Raw genomic sequence first — 18,392 nt, 5'->3', positions numbered from 1 at the left:
TTTTGCAATGGAAAAAGAATCTGGTCCCTCTCATCTCTTGCAATATATAGGGCATGCTGCTGAGCTTTCCAGAGAACATTAGCCAATCAGCTTCGAACTTTCCACCTTTGTAATGTTATTATAACAGCAAGATTTTCCTCCTAAATGGCACACGATGGCATTGTTGTTATCAATTACCCAAGTCCACTTTGGAGGAATGTTACAGAGGGGAATGTGATAACTTCATGTCTTAAGTGCAGCTGGTGAAAGGCCCACACAGCCTTCCTGTAAGAACATCTCGGTCTTGCCCAAAGTTGCTGACTCCTTCCAGTGTGCTTGTTACCTGTCAGCATTACAATCTCGACTGCACAGGAGGAAAGCCACATGCCTAAGCAGAATTATTCTGGGTTTATAGCACTCCAGTGACATTAGAATTTGGCCCAGTGCTGTCTTCAATTAATAATTAACATCGTATTGTAAAGATTAGAGATAAAAGACATATGATTATGAATGCCCTAACCGTGTTTTCCCACAGCTAATCCCATCGCAGGACTGATGCCCCAGTGCACAACATGCCACCCTTTGCCTCCAGAGGTGGTCACATACATCAGTCGATTCTTGGCCTTCCAGCTTGATGCTCCTTTCTTTTCTGGTGTGTTTCAGAGATTACAAACTCTTGTCCTTGCACTTTGCTCTTTTCTTTGTCAGGGGACATGGGTCAGGGAGGGCAGATGGGCTAACGGAGCCAAGGCTCCAGAAAGCTCTAGATCTCCCGCAGGTTCTACATCATACCTGTTATCCCCTTGCAAATGTCCCATGTGCCCTGGCATGTCACAGTGCCTTAAACTTAGGCAATTGAATCCTGCTCCCTCATTTCACATCTGAAATTACAAGCGATGAAGGTGAGGATGTCCACCTCTGTGATCAGCGATTAGGTAGGAAAAGGCTTGTGCCAGAGACACCACCACCCACAGCACAACACAGAGGGCTTGAGTAGGAAGAGAAGAAAAAGTGCTCTGGAGGTGCTTCACACACTGCTTCCCAGCAGTGTTGGCGAGAGACACTGGACTTCAGTGTAAAGAAGCCTCAAATGCAAGTAGGTTTTGAGTAGGAAATGTGCTTGTGTACAGTGACTACCCTGTCCTAGAAAGGATTCAGTCCTCCAGCCTAAGCAACGTATTTTCCTCCAAACAGATCAAAGTAGGAAGCTATTTGTATGAGATCACACTGCAGAGGAATAAGTACTGAGATCTTTTCTTTTTTTGAGAAGAAGGGCCCCACAGCACTGATCTTTCACCTAGCGTACATGGGTCTTCTTCAACACTTGCTTTTATGAACTATTATTTCGAAGGCCACTGATACCTAAGCAGAACAGGACACACTACTAGTAAAAGAGAAGCATGCCTCAAGATACATCATGAAAAGGCTGTTTTCACAGACGAGCAGAGAGAGTCAAAACACAGCACACAGGCCATGATTTGCAGATCTGTAGCAGTGGATGTGAGAAAGGAACAAAAAACTGAAGCAAAATCAGAGTAGTCCAAAAAACACTTGGTTTTTAATCCCCTTAACTTAAAAATTACCAAAGAAACCAAAGAGGATGTCTAAAGATAAGTCATTCTGTAGGCATATATATGAGTTTGTAGAGGACAATGGTTATGCAGCCACCTCATGTTACACTAATGCAATTTAATATATTCATTTAGCACCTTGCACAATGTATGTGTTTCCAAATGCATCATATATTCAGTTCATGTGGCAAGGTTTTGTTAGCAGGGAGGCTACAGGGGTGGCTTCTGTGAGAATACACCAGAAGTTGCCCCCATGTCAGACAGAGCCTGTTTCGCTGGTTCTAACACGGACCTGCCACCAGCCAAAGCTGAGCCCATCAGCGACGTTAGTAGCACCTCTGTGATAACATATTTAAGAAAGGCAAAAAACTGCTGCACAACTGCAGCCGAAGAGAGGAGTGAGAGAAACATGTGAGAGAAACAGCCCTGCAGACACCAAGGCCAGTGAAGAAGGAGGGGGAGGAGGTGCTCCAGGCACTGGAGCAGAGATTCCCCTGCAGCCCCTGGTGAAGACCATGGTGAGGCAGGCTGTGCCCCTGCAGCCCATGGAGGTTAATGGTGGAGCAGATATCCCCTGCAGCCCATGGAGGAACCCATGCTGGAGCAGGTGGATGCCTGAAGGAGGCTGTGACCCCATGGGAAGCCCATGCTGGAGCAGGCTCCTGGCAGGACCTGTGGACCCGTGGAGAGAGGAGCCCACGCTGGAGCAGGTTTGCTGGCAGGACTTGTGACCCTGTGGGGGACTCACCCTGGGGCAGTCTGTTCCTGAAGGACTGCACCCTGTGGAAGGGACCCACGCTGGAGCAGTTAATGAAGAACTGCAGCCTGTGGGAAGGACTCACATTGGAGAAGTCATGGAGGACTGTCTCCCGTGGGAGGGACCCCATGCTGGAGTAGTCTGTTCCTGAAGGACTGCACCCCGTGGAAAAGACCCACGCTGGAGCAGTTTGTGAAGAACTGCAGCCCATGGGAAGGACCCACGCTGAGAAGTTCATGAAGGACTGTCTCCCGTGAGTGGGACCCCACGCTGGAGCAGGGGAAGAGTGTGAGGACGAAGGAGCAGCAGAGACAATGCGTAATGAACTGACCACACGCCCCATTTCCTGTCCCCCTGTGCCACTGGTGGGGAGGAGGTAGAGAAGTCAGGAGTGAAGTTGAGCCTGGGAAGAAGGAAGGGGTGGGGGAAGGTGTTTTTAGATTTGTTCTTATTTCTTATTATCCTAGTCTGTTTGAATGGCAATAAATTAAATTCATTTCCTTAAGCTGAGGCTGTTTTGCCCATCACAGTAATTTGGTAAGTGACCTCCCTGTCCTGATCTTGATTGATGAGCTTTTTGTCATATTTTTTTCCCCCTGTCTTGTTGATGGAGGGGGAGTGATAGACCGTCTTGGTGGGCACTGGTGGCCAGCCAAGGTCAACCCACCACAAGAACCAAACAAATTCCCATTCTGCTTTCATGAAAACTTCTCAGTAATGTTGAATTGGGTCCAGACGCAGATGAAGGTAGGGAAGCAGGATATTCTAGCAGTGACCTAATGAGCTGAATACTTGGGAGTGAGCATTATCAAAAGCTGGGGTTGAAGAAGTGGTAATGGCCATGGGGAGAAAAAGGAAGTCCTGGAACAGGATCTTGAAAAGTCAAGCACTGGTGCTTCTGGCTAGAGAAGGCTGGACAGAGAGACTTCATACACAAGAGCTGGGAAATAAGCATTGCCATCAACAAAGATAAAGAAAAAGAATGAAACATGGGAAGAAAAAAGACAATACAACTAAGAGAAGCACTTTGCTGCTTGGGCCAAAATAATCTTTGGTGAGTCTATGGGTTTAGTCTCTTAAAACTAACAGGGAAGCTTAGTTCAAATTCTTAAAATACAGAAACCAGAAAGTACAGTTTATTTAGTGAAGTAATATATTTTATGTCATGGTTGACTGTTTGCACTTGCAGTGAAGAGGTTGAGGGCACTTCAAGGATGGACTGGGACTTCAGATGTAATCAGAGGGGTGAGATCTGCAAGAAAAGACAGTTAAAGTAGTTAATTTAATGCATGGAGTATATAGTACAGTTCTATTGTATGTGTTGGGCTGACTTTCAGGCTGATTCCAAGGGCAAAAAACAAAGCAACAATAATTCATCCAAATAGCTGTAGAAGCTGCAGCAGTACCCAGCGAAGGAGGTGGGAAGGGAAACTGGAAGGGCAGAGAGCTGCAGGCATGCATGGAACTGCCGTGTGTGTCTTTCTCAAGCCCATCAGGGGATCCTGGGATTACTGAGCTGGAGGGAGACTGGGGCAACAGAGTAGAGGGCTTGGGTCAGAGGTGATCTGAAACAGGTTTGGGAATTGAGGAGGGAGGGTGGAAAGGCTTGGGAGAAGTGGGAGGCATGGGGCAGACCCTCAGTGCTTATACAGAGACGATCTCCAACTTTCATCAGAGGGCAATGCAACAGTGCCTCTGAGTTTTTAGGCACCCTGGTATCAAAATGAATATTCAAATACAGAGGCTGAAACCTTATAAATGTGACCATATTAGATTTAATGTCCAGAAATGAAGCTGAACCAGTTTACAACTGGAGACTAAATGCAGTCTCCTAACAAGTCTTTCAGTTTCTTAATTACAATTTCACCTAGCAACTGCAAATGCTTTTGGGACAACTGGCACCCATATCACAGACTGGGACTGAATTTCGCCTAGTGATTTACTCCCGGTACAAAGTGCTGCCAGGGAAAGCACAAAGAGGCCTCAGCTGCTTTTCTTATTGCTACAGGGGACTTGGAAGCATTGCTGAGTGCCCTACATAACCTGCAGAAAAGCTGGGCCATTCTGTATGCCAGAAATTTAGACTGCTCTTTGCATTTTTATTAGGCAGCACACATTCCTGGTTAAGCATTCATGGGAAGCAGCTTTCCCACCTTGCAAAAGTTCTTGCTGTTTCAAAATTCTGCATTCTCTGCTGGAGTGAAAACAAGAAATTTGCCTTTTTTTTTTTTTTTTTCATGAAGAGCAAGGGAGAAATCCTCCTGCCAGGAGAGTTCACAGTGGTGATGACAGCCCTCGGTCGCACAGAGTGAGTCTAGATTATCACAGCATATTCTCAACTGTCGTCTCCTATCTGAGACAAGTGCTCTGACCCCTGTATTAGAGTCAGGTCTGGTTTAATGATTATTTATTTATACAAAGTGTTTCCACTTTCCAGGCACTGACATTGTCCAAAGGAAACTCACTGCAGCAGGTTGATAGGATTCATCACACCCACCATTCATCATGGATCACTTTGCAGCTGGTGGAGATCAGCATATCAGAAGAGCAGTTCATCACAGCTATAATGGAATGGGATCAACCACTCCCCAGAGGTGCCCGTTGCTCTCAAATGACCCACCAGGGAGTCTAGAAAGTTCATTTTTGGACACCTAACATGAGGTAAGATGAACACAGCCACCTGACATGTGGCCATCACAGAGGCCTGCTCAGAGGGGTGCCTGCCAGGCTGTCCTCTGCACCAGACAGCTCTTTTCCTCCTTCTTCCCCTTCCCTGCCGCCTTGGGCAGAGCAGAGTGGCTGCACACGGTCCTGACAAAAACTGCAACCTCAGGAGAGAAGCTTTGGATCAAAAACTCCTTCTGCCAGTTTTACAAGGTCTGAAAAGAACCCCTTCATTTTCAAACCACAGTTTTCTTAAGTTGGAAGTGATACAGGGGTGCTGGCAAACAGGAACACCACTAAGTAAACTGATCTTCAAGACATGGAATTATAATCTGTCCTGAAAATCTGATTTTTCAGGGACCAGAGAATCAAGGTCATCCACAGGTTTCATATTGGGTATTCAAAAATCCAGGCACTTCAAATCACTAGGCATTTATAAACCTTGTTCCTGAAATAGGTGACTCTTTAAATGTTTGTTAATCACCCTCATCTTTTGTGCTTTCCTTACAAACAGAAGAGTATGTACCTGCTCTGTTCCAGTGGGGATTCTGTTAATATAATACTTTACCTTCAAAATCAGCAAAGATGAAAAGACTGTCATTTTTAAGGAATTTTTTCCAGTGCAGCTCCCTGTGGGTCAGGAATGTATTCCAGCCAACACCTGGGCTCATGTAGCAGTTGCAGTAAGGAGAAAAACTTCCAGTGACAGATGGTTTGTCCCACTGCAGGGTGTCATTTCTGCCTGTTGTGCAAAAATATAGAAGTAATTAAAGCTGATCTCCAGTCAGCCCCGTAGTGTTACGTGCAGAGAAAATCTTGCCCAGTCTCTTGACTTTCAACACTTTTCTCCACCTTTAGCAAACCTCTGCATTTCTATTTTTCTCCCTGGTGCACTCTGACTTACCATATACTAGCTGGTTTGGGTCTGTAGTAAAGCTAAGGCTGAGGGACATCCTGTGGATTACATCAGGGTCTTGATCCAAAACCGACAAGACAACTTGTCTGTGTCCGGCCGGCCATTCAAGAAGGCCATCGTTTGGACTGCTGCAGAGGTGGAAAGTAATCCCCATGTAATTAATGTAGGATGATGAATTTCTTCCGTGAGGATACAGCTGTAAAGCAAAGGCATAGCCTTCCGAGCTGTAAAATACAGGGCTTATGATATAATCGCCTTTTGTAGTACTGTTTAAAAGGGATGTGAAGTTTCTGATGTGCCAGACGTTGGTGGGGCAGTTTGTCTCTGTCAGGCTGGTGTCATCGATGGCAATCCCCCCGGCAGACTTGGCTGGATCTCCTCTGATGCCCTGAAACCCATACCGGAATTTGGTTTGGACACTGAAGGGAATGCTGGCCAATTTCCAGTGATGTTCTCCGTCAGCTGAAGAGGGAAATAAATATAAGTGAGAATGGAGAGTCCAGGACACAATCCCAAATCAAGCTGTGTCTTCCTCGAGTGTCCTGTGACCTGTTTCGATGGTGATTGTCTGATGCTCTGCACCCTAGCTGGTCTAGGAACAGTCTTAAGGAAACTGCCTCTGAGCCAAATTCTGTCCTCATGGGCACTAACTCTGGAGTTACTCCACTGAATCAAATAAAGGTTAGATTTACACTGGACACTTGAGCAAACTTTCATATGATAAACCATGCCAGTGTTATCTTGCATCAAAGTCTGCCAGCGCTTCAGATATGAAAACACACTTTCACTTACCTGTAATAGTGTGCAGCTTTTGCATCCGTCTAACACTTCCAGTTCCATCATCTTTCTTAACCCAGATAACAAGCTTATCCTGTGGACTTCCATTTAACCTGTAGAAAAACTGAAGGCATTTTTCCTTCCTCCTTGGATACAGGATGCGAGATTCCAGAAGAGCTGACTGACCAGCATGTCCAGTTTTTGTATCTAAGTGCATGAAATATCCTCTATCTGGGAAGCACAAAACAGTGATGTGATAAAAGTTTTTGATCCATTCAGTAATGAAATGCTATTGCTAAATAAGCTTTAGTGTAGTTTCCACTTGCCTGAGTTAGAAAGTTATTTTCAAAGTAAAAAAAAAATCAACAGAAAAGAATTCTCCCTACTTTGTAAATCAATATTAAAATGAAAATGCATTGAAATATGGCTTGCAAACTAGTGTTCAGTTGATTAGACAAGGTACACATTGGGTTGCATTCTTCAGAAATGACGTACGAACCATACATGTGCCAATCCTGTAAAGGTGTGCAAATGTTAAGTGGATGGACTTGGGCAGGGATTTTTTTGAAGACAAACCAGGAAAGTACTGGAAGGGTCAGTACTGTTGGGTCAAGGCCTTCAGTCATCTGCTTTGCCTAGAACCCGTGCCCTGTAAGCCTTTTATCAATAGATCGGACTTCCCCATAAAAGTAGCTGAAGACATTTTTGCTTTACTTCTGCTATGGGTAAAGATTTTATTAACTTCCAGCCCAATGACTTTGTATCAACTCATGCCCTCTCATGCTAATGTGTTTTAAATAACTATTTCCTTTCTTTCATAGTTAGTCTGCAATTCTATCTGTGGGCCGGAGTTATACCTCTTCCGAGTCTTCGATCTGCCTGGTTACAAAGGCTGACCACTTGTACCCTCATCATCCGCATCAGCCCTGTTTTGTATATTCCAATTTTAAATCAGCTTCTTGAAGAAGACTGAGCAAGTGCATCAGCTTCACCTAACAGCCTCAATACATCCCCTCTCTATAGGAAGCGTCTCTCCTGACAGCAAGGACATTGTCAAGCTGCATCACCCTGGTGGTTTCCAAATACGCTGTGGCTGCATCTATGAGTTTCCACTTTTCTCTCTGTCTGGGAGCCGACTGATGCAAATAGCAGAGCCGGTGTAGAGAACGACGCCTCTGAATTGCCACCTGATGCCACTCTGAGCTCCACGGCAGCTTCCAGCTGCATGCCTGTGCTTGGATGTGCTCCCATAAGCATTGCTGGCCTTCTGCAGTAAGTTCCCCTACAAATACCCAATAAAGCTGCTTATTTTCCAATAACTGCTGACCTGTTTGCTCTCAGGAAACTTATGAAGGCTGACTGCTTAGGTTTTAAACATTTTTCTTCCCCCTCCTTGAAGAAGAGCAGTTAATTGTCTGTCATGGGCCATGAGAGGCAGGAAGCTGCTGTCAGCTCCCCAGCCACATGCTCTGTCACACATCCAGAGCCTTTACAGTGTCAGCAAACCGCACACCCTGCAAACCGCAAGCAAACAGCCCATCAAACAACAGCCCGCCAGACATGTTCCTCTAGAAATAAGAAATTTCTTTTTCCTTGCCAATGATGGGACCTAAACAACCCTCCTATTCATTTTGCTCCCTCGTTTGGGTCTTCCAAGTGCTGGCTTTTGCATTGTGCCCTTCACTGGGCACACATCTGTCCTCTCAAACATCGCGTGTGATGAGAACAGGAGCGTCCCCTCACCCTGCCTGCTACGTGCCTGCTCTCCTCCTCACTGCCTGCAAATCTGGCATAACCGCAGGATCTCCAAACTGTAACCAAACACAGCGCTAGGCAGCAAACACTATCTGTTACTGCCAAAAGCCATCTCTTGCTCTCTCCTTCCTGGGAACAAATTCCACAGAAATGGCTTTCTTTGGTATTTGGTATTTTTTTCCTCTCCTGCACCGTGAGACACTTTTGTGACTAACCACCATTTGTGTTTGGGAAACAGATGTGCCTAACTGTGACCACTTGTATGCAGATCAGCTGCATTTCTTTTGACTTTCAAAAGAAACCCTTTTGTTCAAGGATTTTTGGACTGTCTGTGTGATACTCCTCTGCAGTGTTTAATTTTCTCCCCACTGCCTTTGAAAACAGTGGACCCTACTCAATTCCTGTGCCCCGGTGGCAATCGAAATCCTGCAGAACTCAACACGCTCGTATTTGTTCAATATATGTTTAAATCGGTGCAGTTGGAGCCAAACCCTCGATCAAAAGGACCCGATGCAACACTCTCCTCAGAACAGGGGAAATCACTGCTGGTTTGCTTCTCAGATAACCCTTCAGCCTCCCTATGTGGTGCAGCTCAAACAAACTTTGAATTAGCAGCAGCTAAGCCCTCCTGATATGGCTCTGTATCACACAGCATTCCCTCCCTCGAAGAAGTCTTCTGAGGGTGGTTTCGTCCTGCTCCGTGACACATTGCTGAAGCTCAGCTTCCTATTTTGATGATCCTGGATTGGTTTCAACATCAGAATTTGTCTACGAACAAGATTTGTGTATTGCGATATTTGCTTATGGGTGTACATCTGTGAGGATGCCTCAAGTGAACTCCTGTACAAAGGGAGAGTGTCTTTCAGCTTTAAACAAAACCTAGAAAATTACTCAAAATCCTGTAACGTATGCATAAAAGGAGGAGAGTCCCACCTGACTCAATTCTGTGGAGTTTCATCAAAGTCAGTTGTGGCAATCTGGTAGAGCTCCCTTCATTTTAATGGAGCTACCACCAATTTACAGCAGCTAAGTCTCAAATTGTCATTTATTCATGAGGTATTACAATGTAGGGAGGAGATTTAAAGAAGGGTTAAACATTTCAAATTAAAATTATTAGCCTTTCTATCTGAAAATTCAAGAGTCATGTTTAGCATCATGTATACAGTAGTTAACATTAATAGTAGGATATTTCTGATGACTTACTTATCTCTGTATATCTTCATTCTCACATCTTGGAAAAGCATGGGTAAAGTCTAATGACCATCTAAAACTGCATCTGTTACCTGCACAGTTTCCCACCAAAGTATGGTCTTCATCTCCTGGTTTGCCCAATGTGTGGTCCCAATTAGCACTGTCTTGTCCACTTTGCACCATCCCACAGATATTGATGTATTCAAAGGAGCACTGGTCCAAGAAGGTGAGGCTCGAAGCTGCCGGGAATAGAGTAACATATTTTACCATGTCCATTAATATCAAATAAGGCTCTTGCTGTTAACCCCATTCCAGAGTGTTTACATACAACACTTAACAGCAGGAGATATGGTCTTACTACAACTGAAGACTACACAGACTTTCACATCTACATCTCTGTTACCACACATACGTGATGTTATCTCTTTCTCCCACTCTCAGCTGAATATTTCTTTCTGGGAACCAGCTCAGCCCCTGCGTGCTAGTTTTCCCTTTCAGACACCCGTCATTTTCTCTAAGCCTGCCTGGGATAGGCTCTGTGGCCCATTTCTCTCTTCAGGGTGTAAATCGGAAGTACTTCTGCTGAACTTAGTGGAAATATTCAGGTATACGTTAACACAGTATGTCAGTACCATACAGCATGTGGAGTATTTACTTTCATAGCTTTACCACTGGAGCTGGAAAGCATGATTATCCCCAGTCATGCTCCTGACCCCAATTGTCTTATCAAACATTACATAGGCGGAAAAAGGACCTTGAAATACTCTGATTTCGGAGACCCCAGTTCCAGGCTACTGTTACTTGAAGATTTTATCATCATCAACAGCATGATGATCATTGTCCATGAAGGAAACTGTCACTATTACAAGTAATATTATGGGAAAGTCTGTGTGAATGAAAGGTGTTAGGTCCTTGATTCACTCCAATGGTATTCTATAAAGAAATGGGGATCTGACCACCATGGAGCTTGCTGCTGCATAAGAACTATAGTTTCTTTTAGCATTGTGAGAGGATCCCAAGGGTGAAATATTCCTGCTCCTCTCATGTGAGACCATCCACATTGTCATGAAGCTTGAGTAAGTATTTTCAAACACATATATGAGAAGAAGGGCTTACTGCAATTATACATGCGATTCAACCTCAGTAAGTCAATTCTGCTGAAATCCAACCTCTGCCCAATGATCTCATTAAATTCAGGAATTTTTGTTGTAATGGAAGGAACGTTGCTATTGATGTTGAAAGAATATGGTCCATAGTGCAGGACTGACTCATAATCATATGGGGTATTGAGGTCATCAAGGAAACTGTCATTGTGCTTGTCAAAGGCATATGCAAAACCTAGACAAAAACATACACACATGATTAGGCAAGACCAGAAATAAAACTTAGCACATAACATCTTATCAAATTGCTTTATCTGTGACTAAATAATGGTCCAGTTGTCAACATGTAGACAGCCATTCTCAACCAGAGATGTTTTAGCATTGTAAAAATAGGGACATGCATCTACAGACAATTCTCAATCATTTCAGACCTGCATCATACCTTCAATAATTTCATCCCACCATATCTGAACATAGTCATCGCGATCTGTCCTGGATTGCTCATGGTAAAATCCCAGGGCATGCAGGAGCTCATGTTCCACTATGGCTTTATAGTCACACCTCTCTCCTATAGATACTGTCTGGCCACTCTGAAGGTCCCCCACATAAGACCAGCACCTGCAAGGCAAAGACTCAGATATTGCACCCATTTTGCATAATACCTTCTATGATTCGTATATACATATTAACTCAACCACAAGATCAAGGTAAAAGTAAAAAAATAATATTTTTTAGAATTTCCCACCTGAGTTTTGCAGTCTTGCCAAGACTGTAGATTTACAATGCCAGAATACAGAGCAACGTGTACCTTCAGCATCCTTCCACAGCCTGGCAATGAGTCCCTGTCCCAGATGTGATTGGCCTTCTTGTTTCCTTTTGCCCTCCCTGGAGGGCAGTGCATGCATGTTCTTCAACTAGCTGCAGTTCTTGTAGAGGAGGTGGTGATGGCAAATGTTATTTGGCACTTCAGCTCTGGGTAGCCCCAGCTCAACCAGTGTAGGAAGGGGAGCAGCAGAAGATGAGCAGCATGGGAAAGTACAGCAGGTGCCTTAAAACCTCATACACTGCATTGTCTGTTGTTTAGGTGTATGTTTACCAAAGTATTTAAATAACTGGCCCAATTTTCAAAGGTGCTGAGCAGCCTCCAGTGAACTCAGGTTGCACTGGCTTCCTTGGTTTGGTTCCTAAATACAGATTTAAATCCTAACTTTTCATGTCCATTCAGAAATAATTGTGTGTTTTAAAAAAAAAAAAAAAGCTGCCCAAAAATGCTGTGCACCAGTCTCCCCGCACCCGAGGGCAGATCTACGCTGGATTCCTAGACACAGACACTAGCTGGTGTCACCAGCTTCCTGACGGTCCTTCCCAGCAAGCAGGGAAGTCCCCTGACCTAACTTTAGACAGTCACAGTGTTGGCATCTGCCACTGCATTAGCTTCCCTGGCACCTTTACAGTCCCTGGACAGTAACAGGCATTTGGGATGTGAGTCACCAGACCTATTTTAGACTTCTATTTTAGGTGAGATGGTTTGTAGCCTGGAAGAGTCACCACCTCCCCGCTGACTGCAAAGGCAACCCGTGGTGACCTGCGCAGTAGTAGAGGTTGTTGGCTTCAACATTTGGTCAGGTAAACCCAACCCTGCATCTGAAAGCAAGGAGGAAGCTACATGCTAATTCCAACACACTAGGGACATACCCTGCCCCTAACCCACACCAGGACAAAGTTATTTGCCTGTTTTTGCTGAAGGAGTGCCAAGAAAGGGAATTAATTTCAGTAGCTAAGATGCAAATGGAAATAAAATAGTGTTTTCTTATATTAAGAGAACGTTAAATGCAGATAATACCTTTGGTTAGTCTGTTTGCATTGGTTTTATCTCCCATGTAATACAAATAAGCTCTGCGACAGAAATGTGGCTCGGGTATTTATGTCCTTTGTACAAGCAAGAATGAAAATGAATGCCTCCTGAGTTAGAAAAACTACCATATCAAACAAGGTAGTACAAACCAGGTTGTTAATACAAAATTACCCATCCAGCTTCTCAAATTTCAGGTAAGTCTGTTCCCCTTCATAGGGCTTGAAATCAACACATGACTTGAGCCTGAACATGTCAAACGCCTGCAGGATAACACCTTTAGCATTCAGATCTGAAACACACAGCAGAGGATAACAATAGCAGTTGTTCTGCTTCTATAGTGTTATAAATAGCTATAATTCTAGATAGAAAGTATGAACAAGCGTATATTAAAAATATGAACATATATAAAAAATATCTAGTTGGATCATAGAGCAGGAGGCTGTTAGCAGAATTCCCTGACTGGAGTAATTTTGGCAGAGGCCACACGGAGGGATCTTGTATTACATGAACTGATAGTGCTGAAATAAGCAAGCAGACTTTTGGACATCCAGGGCATTGCTCAGGTTTTGCTGGGTAATTTTATTGTGTGTTATTATATAATTTCAAGTGTGGTAAACTTTGAGCTCGGGGCTAGTAAACACAGGAGAGATCCATAGGATTTTAACACTGATTTGCTATTAGTTTTTACACCTAACTTGTTCAAAATTTAAAATAGTCCCTAAAATTAAATCAAAACAAGAAGGGAGAATGCTCCAAACTTTTTTACTTATAAAATATCTGCATTTCCTTTCTGCCTGTACTGAGCTGGGACTGTTAAGAAGAGATAAGGCATGAAGGGTGCAGTAGATCAACATGCATATTCTTGAGATTAGGATTTCCCAACTTCTTTAGCTAGAGATCTCAGCCAGATACGCTGGTATGAGTTAAATTGGCTGCTCATCAGCATCCGGCTGGTCACTGGGGCGGTTACATGGAAAACAACGTGCGCTGGGGCAGAGTTGCGTCGCTCTGTCTGGCCAGCAGCAACAAGGGCATTAATGCAGCATAACTCAATAGCAAATGAAACAAAAGCAGCCCGGAGAGCTGGACAAAAACAGAGTATATCTAATGCAAGTAATACAGTGCTACCATAATAAAAAGTCTCATTACCCAGGCTGTCAGCTAGGATATAGGGGATGGGAAATTTCCAGCGGTAGGAGCTGTTTCTCAGAGCATTCCTCTCCAGCTGTTAATGAGATCAACATGCTTGTGTTAACATTTTGAACCCAGTATACACTCTTGCTGATGTTGGTTTAGATCAGCAGCACATACCGGTAAGATAATATCACCTTCAAAAAGCTTCCTTCCCATTTCTGAAATGACATAAACAACCATTTAGGCCAGAGTAACAGATCAAGAACCACAATACGTGTTTTTTTCAAAGACCACACAATCTATCAGGATGCCTCATCAACCAACCCATCTCACTTTAACAGCAACTTCCCAGAAACAAGCAAACAAATAACCATTGCCACACTACAACATGCAAGTCCTCCATCTGCAGCAGAGAGGATTTGCGGCTGAATTAAGATTTCCGTAACTATTTTATAACAGCTGCCCAGAGGAGATTTTATTCTTTTTCCTGGGCTTGTATCCTGAAATGACTGTGGACTTCTGAACATTGTAGTTGATATAGAGGTGGAATAGATTTGTCCAGAAGTTAGGCATCTAATAGCCTAACTAGTTAGCTAACCTAGGCTAATCACCTGGGAATCCCCATATGATCAAAGGAGAAAGACAAGGATTCTGGAGAGGAAAGAGGTTCAGTCCACCTTTTCAAACACCTGAGTCTGGACCAAGCTCAAATTGAAGCAATTAAACCTATGTGCTATGTGTCTCAGATGCCATTACAGCTGTGTGTCCATCCAATTGCCTAAACATAGGTGTCTGGTGCCATTTGAGATGCACGAGGGTATCCGGAATATCCACATGGGCTGGTAGATACAGAGTTTGGGCGACTCCTTCCCCTCCTAGAGTGGTGCTGGAGGAGATGTATTTGAACTGGCAACAGACAGCTGTGTTTTAAGCAGTTGATCCACGACTTCCATGCTTTAAAAACACAGCATCTGAGACTCTTATTTTATACCCTTATTTTTTTAAGATGCCAAATTCTCCACCCAGAGCTGAGTCCAAACCCCAGCCACTGTATGGTCTTGCTAGTGTAACATTTTCATTTAGTGCCATCATATAGGCACAATCCAAGCAGACAGTTCATCTCCAGACCTTTTGTCATAGAAATAACTTACATTCTCCTCACATACAAATGGAGAGAAGAAAAAAAAAAAAAAAACACACCAAAAAACTAGCACCATGTTTTCTGTTCTGTCAGCAAAACTAGAGGAAACCTACACCAGAGCATAAAGCAGATAACAGGTAATGCCAGGAAATGAAAACTGTCTCAAGGCAATGCTCTGAAACCCTGGGGGAGGGATGAAGGTACTTAAGCTTCACATCTTGGTCATCGGTCATGTGAAACCAACCAACTCGCTTAAGATAAATGCACATCAACGAAGCAGAAGTTGAATTAGAGCCACTGCCAAGGTTTCTCTGGGAGTCGTGTTGCAGAAGAGTGCAGTGAGGAGGGATGCAGGTTCAGTCCAGGGGTTGCTGAGCCTTCCCAAGGAGCAGTTAAGTATAGTTCCAAATTTAAGATTAAGATCCTGGGCTTCCTACAAAATTATCCTTGTGGAAATTTCCTGGCCTTTCCATCCTCCCTTTCCAACACCAACCTTTTATGGACCTTTCTGTCCTCTGCCCTATGCCCTGCTCCTGCCCTTCCATCTTCTCTGGCTGCTACCAGACTCCAAAGCGGAGGTCTTTTCCCTTCTCTCCAGAAGTAGCTGGGGTTCATCCCACACATTTTTAACTGCCCTGCAATACTCACTGTATCCATGATACTTTGGGGATTTTTCTCACTTAGGAAGGAGCTTTCAGCCCCCTCTGGTGCCATCATATCTGCCAGACTTGTGGTCCCCAAAGGCTAGCTCAGATCTCTGTAATAATTCAGCACTCTGCTTACTTACTGTCCTGACTTACCTGAGTTTATTTCTGGAATGTCCTTTCTAAGCTGCCCTCCATCAACATCATCAACTATCAAAAGAAATAATACATCTAAGTTAGTGACTAAATGACAGAAGTTGATATAATTCCCCACTTGGTGACTGATAGTCTTCCACTAACAGAAAAACATTGCATCCTTACCTCTGTCTTCAACAGAGTTTTGGATCTGAAACATAGAAAGTACAGTTTCAAAATCACAGACAAATGAAATTAAATCTCACCCTGATCCCAAGCCAGAAAATGGAGGAGCAGGTGGGAATACCATAAAGGCATAGGAGCAGGTAACCAGTGCTGTGAAACAACATATCCTCCAGGAATCCATTTCAGAAGATCAGCTGGTGCTACCTGTCAGTGTAGATATAGCATTCTGCAGGTGAATAGCCTTCAGAAGTAGTGATAAGCATAAGCCATCAAAAAAGTTGAACTTTAATTTTATTAGATATAGCCATAAGCCAATCTGATAAGCAATCTGCCTCCCCATTTTATAACTATTCTTAGCATATTGACCCTTGTAGCAATCAGGAGGTATTTAACTGTTTAATATTTCTGTGACTTCATCAGAGATAATCTCATGCTTTTTTTCTGTTTTCCTGGCCCCATCCTGATGTGAGACCAACAAAGCTGCTGAGTATGGCAATAACACCCACTTCAAAAGAAGAGGCTTATGGTCTGCAACCTGAATAAATCACTTTAAGAGAAGCTTTGCTTGGTGGTTTTTTTGTATTCCTGGAAACATCTTGGTAGATGCAAACAAATTTTTGTTTTCATCTGATTCTGTGGGTAAAGCATCATCTTTAATTTAAAAATAGCATTATTTTTGTAATCAACAGAATGCCAGACAACAACTTCCAGCAAAATATGTTGGTTTGGGTTTTCTCAGGAGATCTTGAAGACTTTGTCTCTCAGAGTAGGAGTACAGCAAGGAGTCCTGGCTTGATCCCTCTCACGTGCCTGTGAAGCCGTGTGCTGCCAGTGTTTGCATGGGAATCCCTTCCAGGGCTTTCCCTGTGGACACAAATCATGTGGGCCAGGGGGAAGCAGGGCAGGAGAAAGGCCCCTTGGTGAGGAGGGAAGAGCAGGGCTGAGCTTTGCCTCCGACGGTTTGGAGGTTTTCTCCTCCTGGCCACCCCATGAAGGGGTTTTGTACGCTCCTGCAGCTCTCTTGCTCCCGCACACTTCCTGCACCTCCTCCTCCCGTCTTCACACCGCTGCTGCTACCTTTGCCTCCCCTTTGCTCACTTGCCCAGCATCATGCACCCCCATCCTTCAGGGGAAGGACTGTGGAGGGGGGAACAGGAGATATTCAGCAGGGAGCTCCCTGGCCATGCTTTGCAGCCTGCTGGCAGTCTTTCCTCCCAGCCTGTGAGACCCCAGGTGTCAGGTCCTGCAAGAAGTAGGAGGGCTGTTACAGGACAGAATGGGGGCAGTTGCACCAGGCTGTGGTGGGGGGGCCAGGACTGGCCACCGTGAGAGCCCAGGGTCTCCACAGGTTGCACGCTCAGTACTGCTACCCACATGGGGCATCCGCCTGGCCAATTCCATCAGTCCAGCGGGACTGGAGAGGGGAGTGAGGTACCAGCGAGTGCAAAGAAGGAGTTAATCCACATGCCTCGTCAGCATCTTTCTCCCAGAGGCATGATCACAAACCGTCCAGTAAATCCAGGGTCACAAGAAAGGAAACAAACTGAATTCACCAAAAAGCATCCATCAGTTCCCAGCCCACCTGTCACAGGAGCAGCAGAATGGGGGTTACAGGGAGAGAAATTGCCAAATCAGCCTCCCGAAAGACAACTTGCAGGGGAAGAAAATCCACTAATGGCCAGCTGGCACAAGCCAGCCCTGACTCCTGGACTCAAGGGCATAGACCAAAAAAAAGGAACAAAGATTTGCCTCCTTGCCACCCAGTCCCTAAAACTTCCACCCTCTTTAGACATGAAAGCGATGGCAAATGAGATACAGAGAAGTGGGTGATTCATTAAATGCTGTTTCTTACTGATACCTGCTGCAGGCCAGCAGCGCCGTGTCCAGCGCCCATAAGGTTGCTCTTCACACACACACAAGAGGAGTCTGATCACCATCGCAGTCTGATGACTTCATTCCTGACTTTTTGCAGGTCTAAAGGACCTGGAGATCATCTGGCTTCACATGAATTCTTTCATTTTTAGCCTCAAAGTGGGTTGTTTTCCTTAAGGAATTCTCTTTTGAGCTTCCAGACAATATTCATAGACAATATCCATCCATAAGTGCAGTGACTATCATCTCTAACGTCATCTCCGGCAAGCATGACTGGTTTTAAATGTTCCATAATATTTTTGAATGACTGCATCCAAACCTAGCTGTGACATTGATGTTTTCTAGGCAATATGAAAAATAAAGGGTGGTGAAGATTTCACAAGAACTTTTATTAAAAGCCACTGGAGTATCTGAATGGATTTAGTGGTAACATGTGGTAGGTACCATGTTTTGTTGTTGAGATGAACTCCAGGCCTTCTGTAAAAACATTTCAATGTGTTAATGCTGTAGCAAGGTTCTTAGCAAAAAAATGCAAACAGGAGCATGTGATAATAATATTCAAAGAGTAGTGTTTGCATGTATATCCCCCAGAAAACAAGTGCATCATTCTGAAGAGAGAAAATGCTGATGGTTTATTTCTTGTAGCTATAGAGCTATTTGTCATGATTTAAATTTTTCCTGATTGCACCCCAGCATCAGCCAAGATCTAGTT

General features: G+C 44.2%; 1 protein-coding gene across 1 annotated transcript; it reads right to left on the bottom strand.

Annotated features, from left to right (window-relative positions):
* Positions 1-3,515: 3,515 nt before the first annotated feature.
* LOC140648987 (meprin A subunit alpha-like) lies at positions 3,516-16,930 on the bottom strand. The gene is made up of 13 exons (XM_072855564.1): positions 16,907-16,930; positions 15,809-15,833; positions 15,644-15,697; positions 13,880-13,920; positions 13,718-13,793; positions 12,740-12,857; positions 11,156-11,331; positions 10,727-10,948; positions 9,703-9,849; positions 6,680-6,895; positions 5,876-6,349; positions 5,540-5,713; positions 3,516-3,559 (listed from the first exon to the last, which is right to left on the bottom strand). Exons 1-13 carry the CDS (start codon positions 16,928-16,930, stop codon positions 3,516-3,518), a joined length of 1,791 nt encoding a protein of 596 aa, XP_072711665.1.
* Positions 16,931-18,392: the final 1,462 nt, after the last annotated feature.

Source organism: Ciconia boyciana, chromosome 3 (assembly GCF_034638445.1).
Source record: "Ciconia boyciana chromosome 3, ASM3463844v1, whole genome shotgun sequence".
NCBI classification, from domain to species: Eukaryota; Metazoa; Chordata; class Aves; order Ciconiiformes; family Ciconiidae; genus Ciconia; species Ciconia boyciana.
Note: the sequence above shows the minus strand (reverse complement) of the source record. Positions and strands in the feature narration are given on the sequence as shown.

Coding starts and splice junctions, on each gene's coding strand:
- LOC140648987 (XM_072855564.1), bottom strand. CDS start 16,930: ATGGGGGTGCATGATGCTGGGCAA. Junction 12,858..13,717: donor TATCCTAGCTGACAGCCTGG/GTAATGAGACTT, acceptor TGTGTGTTTCAG/ATCTGAATGCTAAAGGTGTT. Junction 11,332..12,739: donor AAATTTGAGAAGCTGGATGG/GTAATTTTGTAT, acceptor TTTGCCTTGCAG/GTGCTGGTCTTATGTGGGGG.